At 51.3% G+C, this 21,537-nt stretch overlaps 1 protein-coding gene across 1 annotated transcript; it reads right to left on the bottom strand.

Annotated features, from left to right (window-relative positions):
• Window positions 1–722: 722 nt before the first annotated feature.
• On the bottom strand, window positions 723–15,836 carry Prph2 (peripherin 2). Its single transcript, XM_042672105.1, has 3 exons — window positions 15,256–15,836; window positions 5,339–5,585; window positions 723–935 (listed from the first exon to the last, which is right to left on the bottom strand). Exons 1-3 carry the CDS (start codon window positions 15,834–15,836, stop codon window positions 723–725), a joined length of 1,041 nt encoding a protein of 346 aa, XP_042528039.1.
• Between the last annotated feature and the right edge of the window lie 5,701 nt (window positions 15,837–21,537).

Genomic DNA, 21,537 nt, shown 5'->3' with positions numbered 1-21,537 from the left:
CTTCCAACATCGGGCATTCATCAAACAAAATGACCCAGGCTGTCAGTATTGGCATTAAAAATAATAATAAAAGTATTCATCGATGGTGGTTTGCACCTATAATTCTAGCTAATTGGGAGGCTGAGATCTGGAGGATCATGGTTTGAGGCCAACCTGGGCAAAAGAAAAACGTTTACTAGCCTCCATCTCCAAAGTAATCAGCGAAAAGCAGGGCTAGAGCCATGGCTCAAGTGGTAGAGCACCAGCATAGCAAGCACAAGGCCCTGAATTCAAGCCCTAATACTATCAAGGAAACAAAGACAACATGGCCATTACATTTTTTTTAGACTTCCCTGTGTTTATGGGTCCCGGGATGATGCTTTGAAGGTAGAATGAAACATTTTGGAGCTTAAAACAGGCAAACTCTAAAGGGGGAATACCCTGGATGTGGTCAGTGGAATGGGTTTCGCATGCTAAGAGGTGCGTCCTGGACTGGCCATCCTCTGTTCCCATGTCACCGTGTCCACCATGAGGGCGCACACCGGGCAGAGGGCCTGCGGGGAAGGCCACAGGACTCACTTGCCACTAGCTTTAGGGACCTGGGACTTGCAATCCCACCATCCAGAGGGTCTGTCGGACAGCCAGCCTTCCCGGGAGAAGCAGGCGCAGAGTTGGACAAGGGGGGTTCCACATTTCCTGGAGTCCGCTACTCAGTGTTCAGGAGGGGAGAGGCCCCGGGGCCGTCACCCAGCCTCGGGGGCCAGGCCTGCATCTGCGCCTTCCGCTTCCACCTGGTTGCCTTTGCCCAGCTTTTTCAAGCTCTCCAGAAAGGCCTTCCAGGTCTCGGGCACGCTCTTCTCCAGCAGCCAGCCCTCGCTCTCGCACTCGGGGTCCTCTGGGTTGGACACGCCTTCCAGGGCTGTGTGCAGGTACCGCAGCCCAGCCGTGATGCTCACCTGGGAGATGGGATTGGGGGGGGGGGGGGCGGGGGAGAAGCAGATTTAGATGCTAGAGTCAGAGCTGGGAGCCACCAGCCTGTGTCTCCCATGGCCCAGGAAAATACCTAAACAAAGTGTGACACCACGATGTCGGCATTGGTGACAGCCTGACCCCCTCACCCTCGCCTGGCCCCAGTGCTCAGGGTACCAGCCTCCTCTCCAGCCTCCTCTAGGAATCCCCACTTCTCCCACTTCATCCACCAGGGCTTCTGTGGAGCCACAGCCCTCCTGACCCCACTCAGTGCTTACACCCGTCCACTGTTATCTGTCAAGAGTATTGTTGCTTGGGCTGGCCATGGTGACTCACACCTGTAATCCTAGCTACTCAGCTGGCTGAGATCTGAGGATCACAGTTCAAAGTCAGCCCAGGCAGGAACGTCCTTGAGACTCTTAGCTCCAATAAACCACCAGAACATCCGAAGTGGAGCTGTGACTCAAAGTGATAGAGTTCTAGGCTGGAGCAAAAGAGCTCAGGGACAGCGCCCAGCACCTGAGTTCACAGCCCAGTACTGGCATGAAAACTAAAGTCAGCTGTTTTCTGCAGGCTTTGTGGTGGAGTGTGGTTTCTTTCCGTGTCTGTTGTTTGGTGAGTGTGGTGATGAATGGATTCCAGTAATGGATCACGTGGATCTGTGCACTAGCATTCATTGTGGCAGCGGGTGCCAAGAATGCCTGGCTCGGAGCCCAGCCAGGCACTTGTGTGACCATGCCCTTATTCTCCCGTTTGCAGATTGCGGATGGCACAGCCTCTCGCCTCCTGTGTTGCCCCGTGCCACAGAAAACCCGGCATGCTTCTTAACCTGGTAAGCTGTTTCTGCTATGTTCACCCATTTCCACCAAGGACCAGGTTGTACTCTGTACTTCCTGTGCGAATGGACCCAGCTGCTCTCCAGGAAGAAAGGCTGCCCCTTGGTACATCTCCTTTATCCAGTACCCCAGCTCCTGCAACACAGCCAGTGGCACAGCACCTCAGTGAGGATCTGCTCCATTAATGCTCTGGGGACCATTTATCATGGCAGCACCTGAGGACAGCACCTGACCAAGTTTTGGATTTGGTTATTGTCAGATGGAAATTTAGGAAACTATTTTGGTTTGGTTTCGTTGTTTTTTGATGCCAGTCCTAAGCCTTGAACTCAGGGCCCGGGAATTATCCTTCAGCTTTTGTGCTCAAGGCTAGTGCTCTACCACTTGGGCCACAGCATTACTTCTGGTTTTCTGAAGCTAAGAGTCTCAAGGACTTTCCTGCCTGGGGTGACTTTAAACCAGGATCCTCAGATCTCAGCCTCCTGAGTAGCTAGGATTACAGGTGTGAGCACCGGCACCTGGCTTAGTAAACTATTTTAACAGTGGGAAAAGTGACCCCTTCGAGGAGGTCCTCACAGGGAGGCTGTCCACTCTGGCTTCTTGGCTTTCCTGAAGGAGACGCGCCGCAGTGTGAACTTCACGGTTGGTCATGGTCCTCCCTTTGGTTTGGTTTGGTTTGATTTGTGCCAATATTAGGGCTTGAACTAGTGCCTCACACTCTTGCTCAGATTTGTGCTCATAGCTGACACTACCACCGAGCCATGCCTCCAGTTCTGGTTCATAAGTGAGATGTTATCTCCTGACTGGCTCAAGGCTAAGGTGGAATACTGTCACAGGCCTGGACCCATGTGCCCATCATCGCGCTCTCCACTAAAGGCCTTGGGGAAGTCAAGGGGCATTCACTGTGTTCCTGGGAGCCATCCTAGTGAGCCAGGCTCCTAGAAAGTAGTGAGCTGAGACGCAGCCAATGGGACTCCATTGCCCACTGATTCGGTTCTCCTAGCGGGTGGGCAGGGTCTGGTCCTAAGCTAGCAGTAAACTGCTCTCATTCGACTTCCTCACCCCCTAGACTCCACCCTGAGGAGTGAACAACCAATAGAGGGTAGTGAATGTGCTCTGCTGGTCGCTAAGTGTACAAAAGCCTTCCTGGTGATCCGTCCCCCTAGATGTTTTGAGGTGAGTGGCAGCAGCCACACCCACAGCTCCTCCTATGGAATCTCACAGCACTGAAAGCTTGAACCTCCATGGAATCTCCTTCCATGGGAAAAAGTTTCTCTGCCTAATGTTTCTGAGCTTGTGTATTTGGATTCTAGAGTCTGGATTTTCTTTGATCAAGTGTACCTACCTGCCAGGCACTGGTGGCTCCCATCTGTAATCCTAGCTACTCAGGAGGCTGAGATCTGAGGATAGTGGTTCAAAGCCAGCCTGGGCAGAAAAGTCCACGAGATTCTTATCTCCAATTAAGTACCAGAAAACTGGAAGCAGCACTGTAGCTTGAAGTGGTAAAGTACTAGCCTTGGGCAAAAAAGTTCGGGGACAGCGCTCAGGCCCTGAGTTCAAGCCCTACCACCAACCAAAAAAATAATAATAATAGGGGCTGGGAAGGTGGCTCAGTGGTAGAGCACTTGCCTTGCATGCATGAGGCCCTGGGTTCAATTCCTCAGCACCACATAAGAAAAAAGCCGGAAGTGGCACTGTGGCTCAAGTGGTAGAGCTCTAGCCTTGAGCTGAAGAGCTGAGGGACAGTGCCCAGGCCCAGAGTGCAGGCCCCACGACCAGACCCCCCCCCAAAAAAAATAATAATACAGGGCCGGGAAGGTGACTCAGTGGTAGAGTGCTTACCTTGCATGCATGAGGCCCTGGGTTCTATTCCTCAGCACCATATAAGCAGAAAAAGCCAGAAGTGGTGCTGTGGCTCAAGTGGTCGAACACTAGCCTTGAGCTAATGAGCTGAGGGACAGTGCCCAAGCCCAGAGTTAGGCCCCACGACCACTACCAACAACAACAAAAACAGAGAACCTAGATGCCAGGCACTAGTGGCTCCTGCCTGTAGTCCTAGCTACTCAGGAGTCTGAGAATTGAGGTTCAAAACCAGCCCTGAAGGAAAAGTTTCTGAGATGCTTATCTCTAATAACTAAAAAGCCAAAAAGTGGAGCTATAGCTTGAGGGGAAGAAAAAGAAAAAAAAAGCTATGTGACAGAGCTCAGGCCCTGAGTTCAAGCCTTAATACTAGCACACACACACACACACACACAAAAAAAAAAAAAAGAAGAAGAAGAAGTAGTTTAGTGCTCTGAGTCTCCCAGTACCTTGTCTTCTATGGGCTTGTGGGCTGTCATTCAGCACCTAGAACAGCGCCTGGCATGTGATTGGTGTTTGAGAATTCTCCCTTCCGTGAATGAATGAATGAATGAATCAATTCGATGCATTCACTGGGAGCCTGCTACGTGTCAAGTTCCAAAGCTGCAGAGAGAGGAACTAAGCCTTATAGACAGCACAAGAGGAAATGAATTAGCATGTCATACTGGTCAGAATCTTGAGCAGCACAAACCAAATAGCTCCCATGTACTGAAGACCCCAGTGTACACATTACTGGATGCATTGTCCCCAAAGCTCAGTGATATCACCCCCATGGGCCAGAGAGGCTAAGCACCTGGCCAAGGCCTCCTCAGAAACTGGAAGCATGGGACAAAGGTGTAAGACAAGCTAAATTATAAGCCAAACATTAACTCTTTCAAAGTATGTGGAGTCAGGCTAGGAAGTTGGCTCAGTGGTAGAGTGCTTGCCTCGCAAGCATGAGGCCCTGGGTTCGATTCCTCAGCACCACATAAGCAGAAAAAAGCCAGAAGTGGTGCTGTGGCTCAAGTGGTAGAGCACTAGCCTTCAGCTGAAGAGCTGAGGGACAGCGCCCAGAGTTCAGGCCTCCCCCCCAAAAAAATATGTGGGGTCATTTCTATGAAATGCCAAGAATAGCTGGATGCACAGAGCACTAAGGGGAGCTGGCAGGGTGGTGGAACAAGCCACAACTGCTGGAGGGTGAGTGTGTCCCTGAGTGTTAGGAATGTCCTGGCACTAGCTTGAGATGGTACTTGGGTGACATTGTGAGTGTGCTCAATGTCACTGAACTGTATGCTTTAAGTAGAAGTTTTATATTAATTTACTGAAATAAAGTAAGCTGGGAATTGGGGGCTCACACTGGTAATCCTACCTCCTCAGGAGGCTGAAACTTGGAGGATCAAGGCTTGAAGCCAGCCCAGGTAGAAAATTCTTCAAGGCTCCATCTGGGCTGGCGGCACCAGTTATACGCAGGAGAGCTGAACGAGAACTCAAGGCTCTGAGTCCAAACCCCAGTTCTGACCCAGAATTAAAGTGATGGAGCTGAGCATTGTGGTGCATACCTATAACCCCAGCTGAATGGGAGGCTGAGGCAGGAAGATCATGAGGTTCAAGTCCAGTGCTCTGACCTACAATGAAGCCAGAGGCTGGGCTGAGGCCTGGCCCCACACCACTACACTGAGTGGACCACAGGCCCCCTCTTCCACATGCAACCGGCCTACCTCCAAGAGCCAGACCAGGAGCGTGGCGACGCCCATGGAGTTCATGAGGCTACTATAGTAGCTCAGCAAGGCTGCCCTGCAGCCGCGCAACCAAAGGTTGAGCTCCTCGGTCTGGTGGTCGTAGCTGTAGTGTGCTGAGTTGTTGGTGAGCTGGTACTGGATGCAGGGCCGTGGTGAGCTGGGGTTACAACAGCTGAAAGGGACGCCATCCACCAGGTACCGCCCGTCCACATTGCTCTTGATGCGGCTGCAGGACAGACAGACAGACAGCCTGAGTCAGCCTTCCCAGACTTCTCACCAGGCACTATCTCCTCACAACTCCAGAAAACCTGCATCTTAAGCCGGGCACCAGTGGCTCATGCCTGTCATCCTAGCTACTCAGGAGGCTGAGATCTGAGGATCATGGTTCAAAGCCAGCCTGGGCAGGAAAGTCTGTGAGACTCTTATCTCCAATGAACCACCAGAAAACCGGAAGTGGCGCTATAGCTCAAGTGGTAGAGCACTCTCCTTGAGGTAGAGAGCTCAGGGACAGCGCCCAGGCCCAGAGTTCAAGTCCCATAACCGACCAAAAACAAAAACAAAACAAAAAACCCCGCATCGTCACTCCCGCACTTGCTCCTGCATAGCCACTGAGCGTCAGCCCGTTCTTGGCACCGCGGATGGAGGGAGGAGCACACAGCCGTATCCCTGCCTTCCTGGAATGTATGTTCTAGAAGGCAGAGGCTGGTAAACCAAGAGGCAAATGAAACCCAGAAACGGAGAAATCTTACCCTGCCACACCAAGCACCCATGGCTCATGCCTTGAACCCTAGGTACTTGGGAGGCTAAAATTGGAAGGATCACACTTCAAAGTCAGCCTTGGAGGGAAAAAAAAAGTTTGCAATCCATCTCAATCCATCTCAGTCCACCTGCCACCCTGAACTATGCGGGAGGCTGAGCTTGGGAGGATCACAGCCAGACCAGGCAGAAAAGTCTGGAAGACTCAACTGAGGGAATCTGAATGTTGCGTAGTCACCTAGGAAGCCTAAATAGGTAGGTAGATTATGGCCCAGGCCAATGCTAAGCCAAAAAACAGGGCTGGAGATGTAATTCAGAGGTAGAGTACCTGTCTAGCAAACGAGAGCTCCTGCGTTCAAAACCCAGTACTTCCATTTAAAAAAAGGATCTTTGCAGCCAGGCACCACTGTAATCCTAGCTACTCAGGAAGCTGAGATCTGAGGATCATGGTTCAAAGCCAGCCTGGGCAGGAAAGTCTGTGAGACTCTTTATTTTTTTTTTTTTTGGTCCGGTCGTGGGGCCTGAACTCTGGGCCTGGGCGCTGTCCCTCAGCTCTTCAGCTCAAGGCTAGCGCTCTACCACTTGAGCCACAGCACCACTTCCAGCTTTTTTTCTTATGTGGGGCTGAGGAATCGAACCCAGGGCCTCAGGCATGCAAGGCAAGCGCTCTACCACTGAGCCACCTTCCCAGCCCCTCTGTGAGACTCTTATCTCCAATAAATTACTCAAAAAAGCCAGAAGAGACACTGTGGCTCAAGTGGTAGAGTGCTAGCCTTGAGCAAAAAAAGCTCAGGTACAGCACCCAGGTCCAGAGTTCAGGCCCCAGGACTGGGATGTTTGCATCTGTGAGGATGTGGCCTTTTTTTTTGTTTGTTTGTTCATTTGGTGTTGGTCCTGGGGCCTAAACTTAGGGCCTGGGAGCTCAGCCTTAGGTATTTCACTCAAGGCCAGCATTCTCCCCCACTTGACCACAGCTTTACTTCTGGCTTTGTAGTAGTTAATTGGAGATGAGTCTCTTGGACTTTCCTGACTGGCTTCAAAATGTGATCCTCCAATCCCAGTCTCCTGCAGAGCTGATCATGTGTTTCTTTAGAGAACACCACACATGGTGCAGAATTCAGAGATGTTCCAACAGGCCTCAGCATGGCTGTCTGGTGTCTGCATGACAAAACTTACCCAGTTGCACACCTAAGATCTGTGCACGTGTTGTGTGAGTGTTGTCTAAGTGACAGAGCTATGCAAGAGCCATGCACTACTCAATAGCAGCAGACATGCACAACCCAAGATTAAAAACCATGAAACTGTTAAGTAAGGTTTTCAGTGGTGCTCACTGGCATGGTAAGCACACTCTTTAAAATTCTGTCCAGGCTTAGGAAGGCGGCGGCTTAATAGTAGAGTGCTTGCCTAGTATGCATGAAGCCCTGGGTTCGATTCCTCAGTACCACATACACAGATAAAGCCAGAAATGGCACTGTGGCTCAAGTGGAAGAGTGCTAGCCTTGAGCAAAAGCAGCTCAGGGACAGTGCCCAGGCCCTGGGTTCAAGCCCCAGGACCAGCAAAAATAAATAAATACATAAATTCTGTCCATATGCTGGAGACATGGTCTGAGTGGTAGACTAACTGCCTAGCAGCATGAGGCCTTGTATTCAAACCCTGAAAAAAATAATTAAAGTTCCAAACATTTCTTTTAAACTGGCGCCAATGGCTCATGTCTTTACCCTCTCTTTAGTAATCTGAGAACTGAAGATCACAGTTCAACGCCAGCCCGAACAGAAAAGTCCATCTGTGAAACTCAGCTCTAATCACCAAAAAGCTGGAAGTGAGCTGTGAATCAAGTGGTAGCACCCCAGCCTTGAGGAAAAAGGTAAGGGACAGTGCCCAGACCCTGAGTTCAAGCCCCAGGACCTAGACACACACACACACACACAACTTCATCTTTTTACTGCAATACAAGACTCCCGTCCTGTCCCTCCGCTTCCACAGCCCACCATGATGATGTCACTTGTGGACAGGAAGCTTGGGCTCAGGTTCTGCAATTGTTAGGTTTCCCAAACCAATCCATGGGGTTTCTGCTGGGTTCTACCATTCCGTACCCAAGGATGCTTGTGTTCTTCCCTCTGCTCACTCAAGCATGGATGTTAGTCATTGTGCATGTAGCAAATATTTCCAGGCAGTGAATTTCCAGAAGCCACTGTTTGTATGTGTGTGTGTGGGGGGGGGGGGGAGGGGGTGATCTGTCCAGGTCCCTGCAGTCGATCTCCCTTGGGGACGGGAGAGTCTCCCCTCACAACCACACCCACACAGCTCCTACATTTGAACACTGAAAATCTAACCAGGTGCTTGTGACTCATATCTACAGTCTCAGTGATCTGTGAGGCCGACATCAGGAGGAAACCTGGCCAGCCCAGGCAGGAAAGCGAATGAGACGCCAGCTTGATGGAAATACAGTGAGCATGGTAGTATATATATACCTGTCATCCCAGCCACAATGGGAAGCCTAAATAGGCTGAAGGATAAGCATGCACCTGGCAGGAATGGAGTCCTTACCTAAAAAGAACCAGTCCAAAAGGGCTGGAGATGTGGCTCAGTGGGAAAGCACCTGCCTAGCAAGCGTGAGGCCTCAGTCCAAACTCCAGTACCACCAAGAAAAATTTAAAAGGTACCTAGCTTGGTATTGTTTTAATTTCCATTTTGTACTTTATGAGCCAAGTAGAGCATCTCTCTCTCTCTTTTTTTTTGGTTGGTTATGGGGCTTGAACTCAGGGCTTGGGTGCTGTTCCTGAGCGTCTTTGTGCTCAAGACTACTACTCTACCACTTGAGCCACAGCGCCACTTCCAGTTTTTGAGTGGTTAATTGGAAATAAGAGTCCCATGGGGATTTTTCTGCCCTGGCTGGCTTTGAACCGCAATCCTCAGATCTCAGCCTCCTGAGTAGCTAGGATCACAGACGTGAGCCACCTCCAGCACCAGACCAGGTGGCGCTTCGTTTGACATGGCCCACTGCCTACAGAACAGATGGCTGGGCACAAGGGCACTCACTGGGCAGGGATAAGCGCAGGATGACCCAGGGTTGACTCCTGCCCCGCCCCCTCCCCTGAAAGGCCAGTGACATTGCAGGGACCCAGTCACTTGGGAGTGGGTGGCACCAGCTGGCCAGCTGTGGGGCCTGTCCTTGAAGGCGCCTGCTCGTGGGTGGGTGTGGCCAACACGAATGAACTGTAGCTTGTTCCGTCTCCCAGGCAGTGCCGTGGGTGCAGGGAGAGCAGAGTCCAGTCTGGCCAGTGCCCGGGTCAGTCCTGGGCCAGGGCGGGGAGGGGAGGTCTTCAGCATGTGGCTCTTTTTTTTTTTTTTTTTTTTTTTGTCGGTCCTGAGGCTTGAACTCTGGGCCTGGGCGCTGTCCCTCAGCTCTTCAGCTCAAGGCTAGCACTCTACCACTTGAGCCACAGTGCCATTTCCAGTTTTCTGATAGTTTATTGGGGATAAGACTCTCATGGACTTTCCTGTCTGGCCTGGCTTTGAACCAAGATCCTTAGATCTCAGCCTCCTGAGTAGCTAGGATGACAGGTGTGAGCCACTGGTGCCCGGCTATGGCTCTTACTTTCTGCATGGCCAGCTGCCCTGGGCATATGGAGTAGAACTGAATCTCAGGATGATCCCTCCACCTGGCACACACCTGTCATCCTAGCTACTCAGGAGGCTGAGATCTGAGGATCACGGTTCAAAGCCAGCCTGGGCAGGAAAGTCCATGAGACTCTTACCTCAAAAAACAAAAACAAAAACTACACAAAACAAGCCAGAAGTAGCAGTGTGGTTCAAATGGTAGGGCACTAGCCTTGAGCACAAAGAAAGCAGGGAAAGCACCCAGGCCCTAAGTTCAAGCCCCAGGAACAGCGAGCGTGTGTGCATGTGTGCGTGTGTGCGTGTGTGCGTGCGTGTGTGTGTGTGTGTGTGTGTGTGTGTGTGTGTGTAATGATTCCCTCCCTGCCACTCCCAAGACCAGCCCACACACTGGCCTTCAGGCAGGGCCTCGCTCCCGCTCTTCTCCTTCTGACCGCCAGCCGCCCCAGCCCTGCTTGAGTGCCTGCCGCCATGCTCCCAGTCACATTTGTGAACAGCGGGGTTCCACACTCTGTGTGAGGTGGCCGTGCTGGCATCCACCTCGTGGTGGAAGGTCCCCTTCTCCACTCACAGTCCTCTGGCCAGGGCCTTGAAAACCACTAGAAGGTTCTACACTAGAGGAAGTCAAAGAACCAGAGCCGCCCAGACCAGGTGGCCGCACCCCTGGCCTCAGATGGAACTCTCCAGAGCTTCTGGCCTGGGCAAGGTGAGGTTTCCCCTCCCAGTCCCCGCAAGCTGGGCCTCCACCGCCGCTCCCCATGTCCCGCAGCCAGGGCGAACCTTGAACTCCTGCCTCACACCCCCGCGTACCTCAAGTGACAGCCAGGCCTGGAGTGGCGAGGCAACGCTGGCAGAGCTCTGAGCGGCCTCCGCCCGGGGCTGGCCTCACCCATGAGCTCCTCGCCGGCCTCCTGAGGACAGGCCGCCCGAGCTCCCCAACCCACAGGCCATGTCCTCTGAGACTGTCTGAGTTCTCTTATGTCTCCCTCCCCACTCTGCAGTGCTCCCGGCTCCCTGAATCTTTGTTGTTGTTGGTGGTGGTCATGGGGCTTGAACTCTGGGCCTGGGCACTGTCCCTCAGCTCTTCAGCTCAAGGCTAGTGCTCTACCACTTGAGCCACAGCGCCACCTCCAGTTTTCTGGTGGTTCATTGGAGATAAGATTCTGGGATTACGGGTGTGAGCCACCGCGCCTGGCCTCTCCACGCATCTTGCACATAGCCCCCCAGGCTCTGTCAGTTTCTTGTGTTTTCCCATTGAGGAGGAGGCTGGGAGGGCCGGGGATCGCCCTTCCCCAGCTGGCACTCACGGGGCCTAGGCGGGGCTGACGGCTGACTCATCACCCCTCCCACTCCTTCCCAGCAGTCTTTCCTTATTGATGTATTGATTCACCTGCTAAATTTGCTTTTTCAGGAGAAAAATCTGACAGAATGCCTTGTGCAGGCCATCTGGAGCGTGGCCTCAGCCAGTGCGCAGGACCCCGCACTAATCCACTAATCATTTCGTGGTTGTTTTGTTTACTGTGTTGCTAAAGTAGTCCAGCTGGCCTCCAACTCTAAATCTTCCTGCCTCCTCTCAATTGCTGGGATTATGGGCTGTTTTACCTGGCTACAAGTAGGCCTCACCTTGCTGAAGACCCTGCAAGTCCCAACACCCCCCACCAACCTCCCCCCTCCCCCCAGCCTCAAAGAGAGCAAGTTTGAAGGCTGGAAACAGCCTCTGCTGTAAATAGCTCACCACTTAAGGCGCTCTGCTCCGGAGGCTTTGTCTTAAGAGGTCTGAGAGGCCCTAATCCGTGTTGGAAAGAGGGCAGGCTGTGAGTAAACAAGGTGACAGCCCTGGGGGGAGGGGGGCCACTTTCCAGAGGTGTGACACCTGAGAACCCGGGCTGGGGGATGTGGGGGGGGGAGGCCCCACCTCCACCAAGCTTGGCTCCTCCCCCAGGGAGCCCCAGCCCTAATGTAAGTCGAAAGGAAGGCTTGAGAACAAGACCTGTCCCCTGACACCTGGCTCTCAAAAGGGAGATAAACGCACTTATTCTTCCGTGGAGCCTTCTGGGGAGCCGGCTCTGTCACATAAATTCATGAGCGGGGTGTGGTGGCTCACACTTATACTCCTAGCTATTTAGGAGGTTGAGATCTGGAGGATCATAGTTCAAAGCCAGCCAGGACCAAAAAGGTAGAGACCCCTTTATCAAACCATAGCTTAGCACAGTAGTGAGTACCTGCCATCTAAGATGCTACACAGGAAAAGCATAAATGGGAGGATTGAGGTCCAAGCTGGCCCAACCAAAAGACCCTATTTAAAAACTAACAAAGGCAAAAAGGACCGGACACGCGGACGGCTCATCTTTAGAGCTCCTGCTTAGTGAAAGACTCTGAGTTGAACCTCTCACACTACCAAAAAATAACACATTAAACAGCGTTGGGAAAGCAAAAGCCAGAAACTCCTTCCTAGAAATTCAGCTAAAGGGAAAATAAGAGAAATGAGACAGACAGGAGCAAATCAGAGCAACTGAAATGCTGGCCAAGGACGCTCATTCATTCCTTGGACTAGGACGCAACCATTAAGCGGGATGGTGGCGAACGCTGTGTAAATGTTACACGATCAGATAGCAAAATAGAACACCTGGCTGCATTTCTACTATAGTTACCCCTTGTGATTAAGAAAATGGGAACAAGACTGAGTGGAGTGTGGAAACAGCCATGCCTGGCTTGAATTTCTTTTTCCGGCTTGTTTTTAAATATTGTCATTATATGTTTTGTGAATTGACGGGAGGCGGGGACAAAAAAAAAAATTGAGGCACTTATTTGTGGGGCTTTGAGGCACAGAGGGAGTTGGTCTTTGTTCCAGCCTGGTGACTAGCACTGAGAGCCTCACGTTTGCTCAGCTTGCTTGCTCCTAGCGGGGGGCTCTATCACTGGAGACTGCCTTTTTTCTGGTTCATAGGAAATAAAGGCTCTCAGACTTTTCTTCCTGGGCTGGCTTGGAACTGCAGTCCTCTAAATCTTAGCCTCCTACTAGGAAGGATTACAAGCATGAGCCACCGACTCCTGAATGAAGTCGTTTCAATTAAACTAAATATTTGCTTGGAAACATGCTTGAATCCTCAGGTCACTGGAGTGGAAGGACCTGATCATCTCCTCACTAGGGAACAAAGGGGCGTTGGGGTTGCACAAGTAAAATAAGTCAGTGCCAGGTACTGGTAGCCCAAACTTATAAGAAAGAAGAGCCAGGAGCCAGTGGCTCATACCTGTAATCACAGCTACTCAGGAGGCTGAGATCTGAGGATTGTGGTTTGCCCAAGAAGGAAAGGTTCTGGGGCTTGAACAGGGCCTAGCTTGTGTCCCTGAGCCTCTCTGTGCTCAAGGCTAGCGTGCTACCACTTGAGCCACAGCGCCACTTCCAGCTTTTTCTGTGTATGTGGCACTGAGGAATCAAACCTAGGTCTTCATGCCTGCTATGCAAGCACTCTACCACTAAGCCACATTTCTAGCTCCTGTGAGATTCTTGTCTCCAGTATATTACCAATTAAGCTGGAAGTGGAGGGGCTGGGAAGGTGGCTCAGTGGTAGAGCGCTTGCCTGGCATGCATGAGGCCCTGGGTTTGATTCCTCAGCACCACATAAGCAAAAAAGCTGGAAGTGGTGCTGTGGCTCCAGTGGTAGAGCACTAGCCTTGAGCTGAAGAGCTGAGGGACAGCGCCCAGGACCAAAGTTCAGGCCCTACAACTGGCAAAAAAAAAGCTGGAAGTGGAGTTGCAGCTCCAATGATAGAGCTCTAGCCTTGAGGGGAAGAAGCTCAGGGACAGTACCCAGGTCCTGAGTTCAAGTCCCAGGACTTGAAATCAAAGTGTGGGGGTGGGGTGGAAATATGTCAGTGCCTATCTCACCAGACCCTGAGTTCAAACTCCAGTATTGATCCCCCAGAAAGAAAAAAGCGCAGATTGTGTGTAAATGTCATAGTAAAAGTACAATTACTTTATCCTAATAAAAATATTTTAGCGACTGGGGATGTGACTTAGTCGTAGAGTGCTTGCCTAGCATGCATGAAGCCCTGGGTTCGATTCCTCAGTACCACATAAATGGGAAAAGCCAGAAGTGGCGCTGTGGCTCAAGTGGTAGAGCGCTAGCCTTGAGCCAAAGAAGCTCAGGGACAGCGCCCAGGCCCTGAGTTCAAGCTCCAGGACTGGAATAAAAAAAATTTAATGGCAGAGTGGGCTTGTCTAGCATGCCAAGCTCCCTGGGTTTGATCTCCAGCACTGGGGCAGAGGGGGGTGAGGGGAAGAGAAAAAAGAAAAGAAAGAAATAGAGCTTTCAGTAAGCTTTCTGAAGAAGAACAATGAGCCTTGGCAGAGGAACTGATGAAGAGCGTTTCCCTTTCCTGCGCCCCGGGCCCTGGCCGCTCTGGGCTGCTTCCTGCCCCTGGCCGCAGCCCCTCGAGGGGCAACTGAAATAAGTCACAGCCCCGGCTTGTGCTGCGCCTGGGGGCCTGTCCCCTCGAAGGGCGGAGCCCTCCACAATCCTCTCCTCCTGGGATTTGCTGCCATAATCTCCATCCTCAGACCCTAAAACCCGCGTGGTGACCTTCACACGCACTGCCCTTTCCACCCCAGCGGCTCAGCCAGCTCTTTGGGGCTCAGTCATGTCTCGGCTTCAAGCCATCTTCTGCTGCTCATGTACCCCTCAAGTTCGAGTCCCCCTAGGGGTTCACCAGACTGCCTCAGAGGGAAAATTAACTAAGATGTCAGCCCAGGGCTGTGTAGAGCTGGACAGAAAGAAGAGGCAGAGAGAAAGCACCCCAGGCTCAGGCAAGCTGTGCTGCCCTGGGGAAAAAAAAGATCCCTCCTGATACAAGATAATCGTTCTGGTAGAATCCAAACCCAGAGCCCTCCACGGGTTTCATTTGCCATATGCCAAGAAGGCTTTAGGAATACTTCCTTGTGTTTCAAAAGTAAACACCAACTGGCATTAAATGAGCACTTACTGTATACCAGGCTCTAAGCAGAGCTAGGATCAACCTGTTCCAGAACCATCCCTTGAAAGGTGGCCAAGCAGAGATCTGGAGTAGCCAGAGACCTGCTCAAGGTCACCAGCTCATTCATTCACACACCTGGAATTCCAGAGCAGCTGGCCCTATCCAGAGAGGAATGGTATGGACCGGATTGCATTGGATCCAGGAAAAACTCCTTGGGAGAAGGGGATGGGGTGGAGCAGTTGGGAAACGGGGAACACACCAGGAAGTGTGAGCTAGTGGGCTAACCTCACCTCTTAGGCCTGAATAAGACAAGTAGTAAATGTCTGGGCACAGCCTCACCCCTGCAGTCTGCGCCTTCCTGAGTGGATCTCCCTCCTGGAGCCGCCTCTGAGGGCCATTTAGACAACTGCCCCCTTTCCTGTCATCTCAGCCAGATCCCAGAGGGAATCATCTACAGCTGCCATTTTCAGGAGCCCCTTCTAAGTTGTGCTGGGTCCCCATGGCCCCACATTTCCCTTCCTCCCCCAGACCCCTGGGCTGGACTCACTCTTTGACCTCCTTGGAGGAAAAATCCAGGTAGCGATTACTGATCCACTGAATTTCAAACCAGTCCCGGAAGCCATTGTTGCCGCAGCACTTGAACTCGATCTGCAGCAAGTCGATGGTCTTCTTCATGAAGCAGCGGCCCGGCGTGTCTGTGTCCCGGTAGTACTTCATGCCGTTCCGCAGCCCCGTGGCCAGGGTGCTCTCGAGAGAGCCACGCAGCACGAAGCAGCAGAGGGCCACGAGGAAGAGGAGGACGTTGAAGAGTACACACACCGCCAGGTACACCTTCAGCCACGGCTTCCACTTGGCATACTTGGCAGGATCCAGGGCGTCGTAGCAGATCTTGCCGGCCAGGGAGTTGAAGACGCAGGACAGGAGCCCCACCCCAATCAAGGAGTTGGGGACAAAGTGACTCTCAGAATTATTCATCACCTCGCTCCTCTTCCGCAGTTCAATCTTCAGAAACAGCCCGAGGCTGAAGAGGATGATGCCAGCCAACACCGACAGCCAGTTCAGGAGCCACAGCCCCTGGGCCAGCTTCACCCGCTTCTTCTGATCGAACTTGACCTTGAGCAGAGCCATCTTTGTCAAGCGTGGGCCGGGCGGTCTGGCGCGCACAGCCCCTGCTCAAAGCCTCTGTGAGCTCGGGCTGGCCACTCAGGGCCTTGGAATGGGAGCCGATGGTCTGAGCTGCAGGGAGCTGTCCTGAGGGTTGCCCATGTTGGGGGCTCCCCTCCCCAACCTAGGACCCCCTGTTGACTGAGTAAGCGCTGCTAGCAAGGGCCAGTCCCGGTGTTGTTCCTTCAGCTCCCTTCCAGCTAAGCAGGGACTGCCTGAATAGGGCAGATTACAAATGGGATCCTCAAGGTTCTTGCTAATCTCTTTAACCAGCTTCATCCCATTAGATAAAGCTGTGCGGGGCTCAGAACACGGCCACGAGGAGGCCCGGTGGACACGTGGAACCAGAGAGCTGTGAGGGCAGCTTGGGCAATCAAGAGCAGAACATGGGAAGCTGGCCCCAGGAACGGATTGCCCCTGGCGGACTGGCTCTGGGGTATGCCCGCCCTGAAGGCCATTTCTCAGCAGTGACTTCAAAACGTAGAACTTTCTTTCTTTTTTTTTGTCAGTCATGGGGCCTGAACTCTGGGCCTGGGGGCTGTTCCTCAGCTCTTCAGCTCAAGGCTAGCACTCTATCACTTGAGCCACAGTGCCACTTCTGGCTTTTCTAGCTTATGAGGAATCGAACCCAGGACCTTATGCATGCACTCTATCACTGAGCCACCTTCCCAGCCCCAAAATTCAGAACTTTCTGTGGGAGGAAAGGCATCAGAATCCAAATTTAAAAAGAAAGGAAGCGGGCTGAAAAGGTGGCTCAGTGGTAGAGCGCTTGCCTTGCATGCCTGAGGCCCTGGGTCTGATTCCTCAGCACCACATAAGCAAAAAGAAAAAAGCCACAAGTGGCGAGTGTGGCTCAAGTGGTAGAGCACTAGCCTTGAGCTGAAGAGCTGAGGGACAGCGCCCAGGCCCAGAGTTCAGGCCCCATGACTGGACCCCTCCCCCCCCCCCAAAAAAAAAAGAAAGAAATGAAGCTGGGTCTGTGGCTTAGTGGTAGAGTGCTTGCCTAGCATGCATGAAGCCCTGGGTTTGATTCCTTAGTACCACAAAAACAGAAAAAGCCCAGAAGCAGTGCTGTAGATCAACTGATAGAGTGCTAGCACTGAGCAAAAGAAGCTCAGGAACAGTGGCCCTGAGTTCAAGCCCCAGGACCGACAAAAAAAAAGAAAAAAAGAAAAGAAAAAGGAAGAGAAGAAAGAAAGAAAGAAAAAGAAAGAGGAAAAAGAAAAAGAGATGGTATGGCTGGAAGTGTGGCTCAAAGTGGTAGAGGGCCTGAGCTCAAACTCCATCCCCCTTAATTAAAAAAAGAAAGAAAAGAAAAGGGAGGAAAAATTGTCATAAAAATCTTGCTTAGTGGCTTAGTGGTAGAGTGCTTGCCTAGCATGCATGAAGCCCTGGGTTTGATTCCTCAGTACCATATAAATAGAAAGAAAAAAAAAAGCTAGAAGTAGTGCTGTGGCTCAAGTGGTAGAGTGCTAGCCTTGAGCAAAAGAAGCTCAGGGACGGGCCCAGGACCTGAGTTTAAGCCCCGGGAGTGACAAAAAAAAAAAAAAAAAGATCCTGAGATCCTGAGCTGAAATCCTAATATTCACACACACACACACACACACACACACACACACACACACACACACACACACACACACACCACAAATCCACAATCAGAAGATCAAAAATCAGCATGGGTTCAGTTTTCTGGAAAAGCACCTGCTTAACATGTGCAAGGCCCTGGGTTTGATCTTCAGCACTATAGAGACAGAGAAAGAGAGAGGGAGGAAGGGAGGGAGGGAGGGAGGGAGAAGCAGGAGAGAGTGGGAAGAGGGGAGAAGAAAGAGGAGAAAGGGAAGGAAGGAAGGAAGGAAGGAAGGAAGGAAGGAAGGAAGGAAGGAAGGAAGGAAGGAAGGAAAAAGAGCCAGGCACCGGTGGCTCACGTCTGTAATTCTAACTACTCAGAGGGCTGATCTGAAGCCAGCCTTGGCAGGAAAGTCGTTAGACTCTTATTGCCAATAAATTACTCAGAAAAAGCTTTAAGTGGCGCTGTGGCTCAAGTGGTAGAGCACTAGCCTTGAGCACAGAGAGGCTCAAGGACAGAGACCAGAGTTCAAGCTCCAGGACTGGCAGAAAAAAAAAAAATCTAGGAAAATAGGCCAAAGACAGAACAAGTAATTCATGGCAAAACTTAGAAAAGTCTAATAATCTGGAAATAACCTCAGTAGTATACAGGGAAATGCAAATTAAACAGTAGCAGCTCAAACTTGATCTATTCCCCTGAACACATGTCCAAATTCTGTCACTAAAGAGTGTAAGATAGTGAAAATGGAGATGTGCATACTCGATGAGTCTACATTGTGTGTCTGTGTGTGCTAGTCCTGGGGCTTGACCTCACCGCCTGGGCCCTGTCCTTGAGTTTCTGCTCAAAGACTAGTGCTCTACCACTTGAGCCTCACCTCCACTTCTGGCTTTTTTGGTGGGAAATCGGAGATAAGCGTCTGCCCAGGCTGTCTTCAAACTGTGATTCTCAGATCTCAGCCTCCTAAGTAGCTAAAATTATAGACAAAAGCCACTGGTATCCGGTTTAGTTTGTAATTTTTTAATTATTTCTTAGAGCCAGTTTAGATTTACACAAAGTTGAAAAGAAATGCTAAGCTTTCATAAACTCCTTCACCCCAACCAGTTTCCCCTTCAGTAATAGCTTGCATTGGTGTAGACCTGTGAGTTTTACCAAACACATAATATCCCATACCACCATGACCATATCACACAGAACATGGTTCCTCTGCTCTAAATGCCCCTGTTCTTCCTCTCACCCCACCCTCTCAGGTCTCAGGCCACCGCTGGCTCTATCTTTTCCAGGATGTTTTGCACTTTGAATTATTATATGTGTCTTCCTCCCCTGATTTTTCTCTCCACGTGCAATCTTTAGTCAGGTGCTGGTGGCTCATGCCTGTAATCCTAGCTATTCAGGAGGCTGAGACCTGAGAATCTTGGTTCGAAGCTAGCCAGGGCAGGAAAGTCCGTGAGATTCTTATCTCTAATTAACCACCAGAAAACCAGAAAGGCACTGTATCTCAAAGTGGTAGAGGGGCTGGGAAGGTGGCTTAGCGGTAGAGTGCTTGCCTTGCATGCATGAGGCCCTGGGTTCGATTCCTCTGCACCACATAAGCAGAAAAAGCCAGAAGTGGCACTGTGGCTCAAGTGGTAGAGCGCTAGCCTTGAGCTGAAGAGCTGAGGGACAGCAACCAGGCCCAGAGTTCAGGCCCCACAACCGGCAAAAAAAACCCAAAAACAAAAAATTAAAGTGGTAGAGTGTTAGCCTTGAGCCAAAAAGCACAAGGATAGTGCCCAGGTCCTGAGTTCAAGCTTTACAACCAACAAAAAGAGGTCTCATGGACTTTCCTGCCCAGGCTGGCTTTGAAACATGATCCTTAGGTCTCAGCCTCTTGAGTGGCCAGGATAACAGGGGTGAGCCACCCGTGCCTGGTGCCTAGCTGAGGATGCATGTGGATGAGAGAAAATCAGAAGAGGAAGACACACTTGATGAAGGAAACCAGAGGAAAAATTTAACTAGGTTTTCCTTTTTCTTTTTGGTCTGGTTGTGGGGCCTGAACTCTGGGCCTGAGCACGGTCCCTCAGCTCTTCAGCTCAAGGCTAGTGCCCTAGCACTTGAGCCACAGCACCACTTCTGGCTTTTTTCTTTTTGCTTATGTGGTGCTGAGGAACCGAACTCAGGGCCTCAGGCATGCAAGGCAAGCGCTCTACCACTGAGCCACCTTCCCAGCCCCTTAACTAGGTTTTCTAGAATAACTGGATTAGGACACACTCATCTTTCTCTCCTGACCCCAAAGTTGAGAAGCAATTAGTCCAAGCCTGTGGACGCCCCCTAGTGGCCCAACCAAGAATGGCTCCAACAGATGTGTCCAGCCAGCTTCCCTGAGGATGTCAAGTGACCAACAAAGGTAAGAGAAAGAACAAGCTCAGCCAGGCAGCAGTGGCTCACGCCTGTAATCCTAGCTACTCAGGAGGCTGAGATCTGAGGATCAAGGTTCAAAGCCAGTCCGCACAGGAAAGTCTGTGAGACTCTTCAATTAACCACCAGAAAACTGAAAGTGGAGCTGTGGCTCAAGTGGTAGAACGCTCGCCTTGAGCTGAAGAGCTCAGAGATGGGCCCAGGCCCAGAGTTCAAGCCCCAAGACGACCCCCCCCCCAAAAAAAAAAAGGCAGCTTTGAAGGCTTTCAGTATCTAAACGTGGGACAAAGGCCATGACTCACCTCCCTCCCCTCTCAAAGATGATAGCTTTTAATTCTTTGGGCCTGTTATATTACTGGGGTTTCACCTCTAATTTCTCTATATGGTAGTCATTTGTCTCTTTAAAGTTCTTGCTCTGGGCTGGGAAGGTGGCTCAGTGGTAGGTAGAGCGCTTGCCTTGCATGCCTGAGGCCCTGGGTTCGATTCCTCAGCACCACATAAGCACAAAGAAAAAAGCTGGAAGTGGCATTGTGGCTCAAGTGATAGAGCGCTAGCCTTGAGCTGAAGAGCTGAGGGACAGCGCCCAGGCTGTCACAACCAGATTCCCCCCCCCAAAAAAAAAAATAATAATAAAGTTCTTGCTCTGACATCCCTCCTCTTGAACTCTGGCTTTGCGGAGGTGAAGGCGTGATTCCAGCACTTGGAGAGTCATGCGCAGTCCCTGCCCCTCCGGCTCTGCCAGCACGTGAACGCTGGTGACTGGGACTTCTGTCTTCAAACCATTGCCTTTCTCTCAAAAACTGTGCCCTCTCCTCACTAGCCCCTTCATTTTCCTTTCTTGCTTATATTATCTCAAAATATGCTTCATTTTCAGAAACTGCAGGAAACCCTGGAAGACTTCCCAGATGAGGGGCTTCACACCTGGTTTGTACACAATTTTGGCTGTGCACCTGGACCCACACGGCGTGGAGTGACTGAGAAAGCAGTGCCCGGCGGCTGACACTCGTAATCCTAGCCACTCAGGAGGCTGGGATTTGAGGATCAGGGTTCAAAGTCTGCCAGGGCAGGAAAGTCCATGAGACCCTAATTAAGCAGCAGAAAGCTAAAAGTGGAACCGTGGCTCAAGTGGTAGCGCACCAGCTTTGATTGAAAAAGGTGAAGGATAGCCCTAGGACCTAGACCCCCCCCCAAAAAAAAAATTTCCAACTGGCTTCAGCCAGTGGAAAGCAGCAGTAAGTAACAGAGGCATTTTTCAATTCTCAGGGCTCTCCCCTGGCTGGCTCTCTACCCATCATGTAGACTGGCTGCCATCTTCCACCTGTGGAGTAGTGTTCTCCCTGGCCCCTCCCTCCCTCTCCTCTTTGAGCTCAGTCCTTGTTCAACTAATAGTTTTGCCCCTTAGGGATGATGCTGGTATTGCACCATCTCTTACTGCTTTTCCTAAACTCTGCCCGCAGCTTTGTAAATACTTCCTGTATTAAGCTCTTTACAAATTACCCACTTGGAGTGTGACATCTGTTTCCTGCGAGGGCCTGGCCTGCTACAGTGTGCTTGATGAATTAGTTCAGACTGGCTGAAGCATGACCTGAGATCAAACAGTGGATATAAGGATAGAAGGCTGCCATGTGAGTGTGGAGGGGCTGTTCTCCCAGGCTAAGGGGTCCCAGTGGAGATGGAACCCTGGGGAGGCTTTACATTGTC

This window comes from Dipodomys spectabilis, unplaced genomic scaffold, assembly GCF_019054845.1.
Source record: "Dipodomys spectabilis isolate Male_0828 unplaced genomic scaffold, ASM1905484v1 ptg000669l, whole genome shotgun sequence".
Lineage (NCBI taxonomy): Eukaryota > Metazoa > Chordata > Mammalia > Rodentia > Heteromyidae > Dipodomys > Dipodomys spectabilis.
The sequence above is the reverse complement of the archived record's forward strand: the minus strand, read 5'-3'. Positions and strand labels throughout refer to the sequence as shown.

Excerpts from the sequence above, each read along its gene's own strand:
- Prph2 (XM_042672105.1), bottom strand. The coding sequence starts at position 15,836 with ATGGCTCTGCTCAAGGTCAAGTTCGATCAGAAGAAGCGGGTGAAGCTG. Across the intron at positions 5,586-15,255 it reads TCCTCCAAGGAGGTCAAAGA|CCGCATCAAGAGCAATGTGG; the intron begins GTGAGTCCAGCC and ends TCTGTCCTGCAG. Across the intron at positions 936-5,338 it reads TCCTGGTCTGGCTCTTGGAG|GTGAGCATCACGGCTGGGCT; the intron begins GTAGGCCGGTTG and ends CCCATCTCCCAG.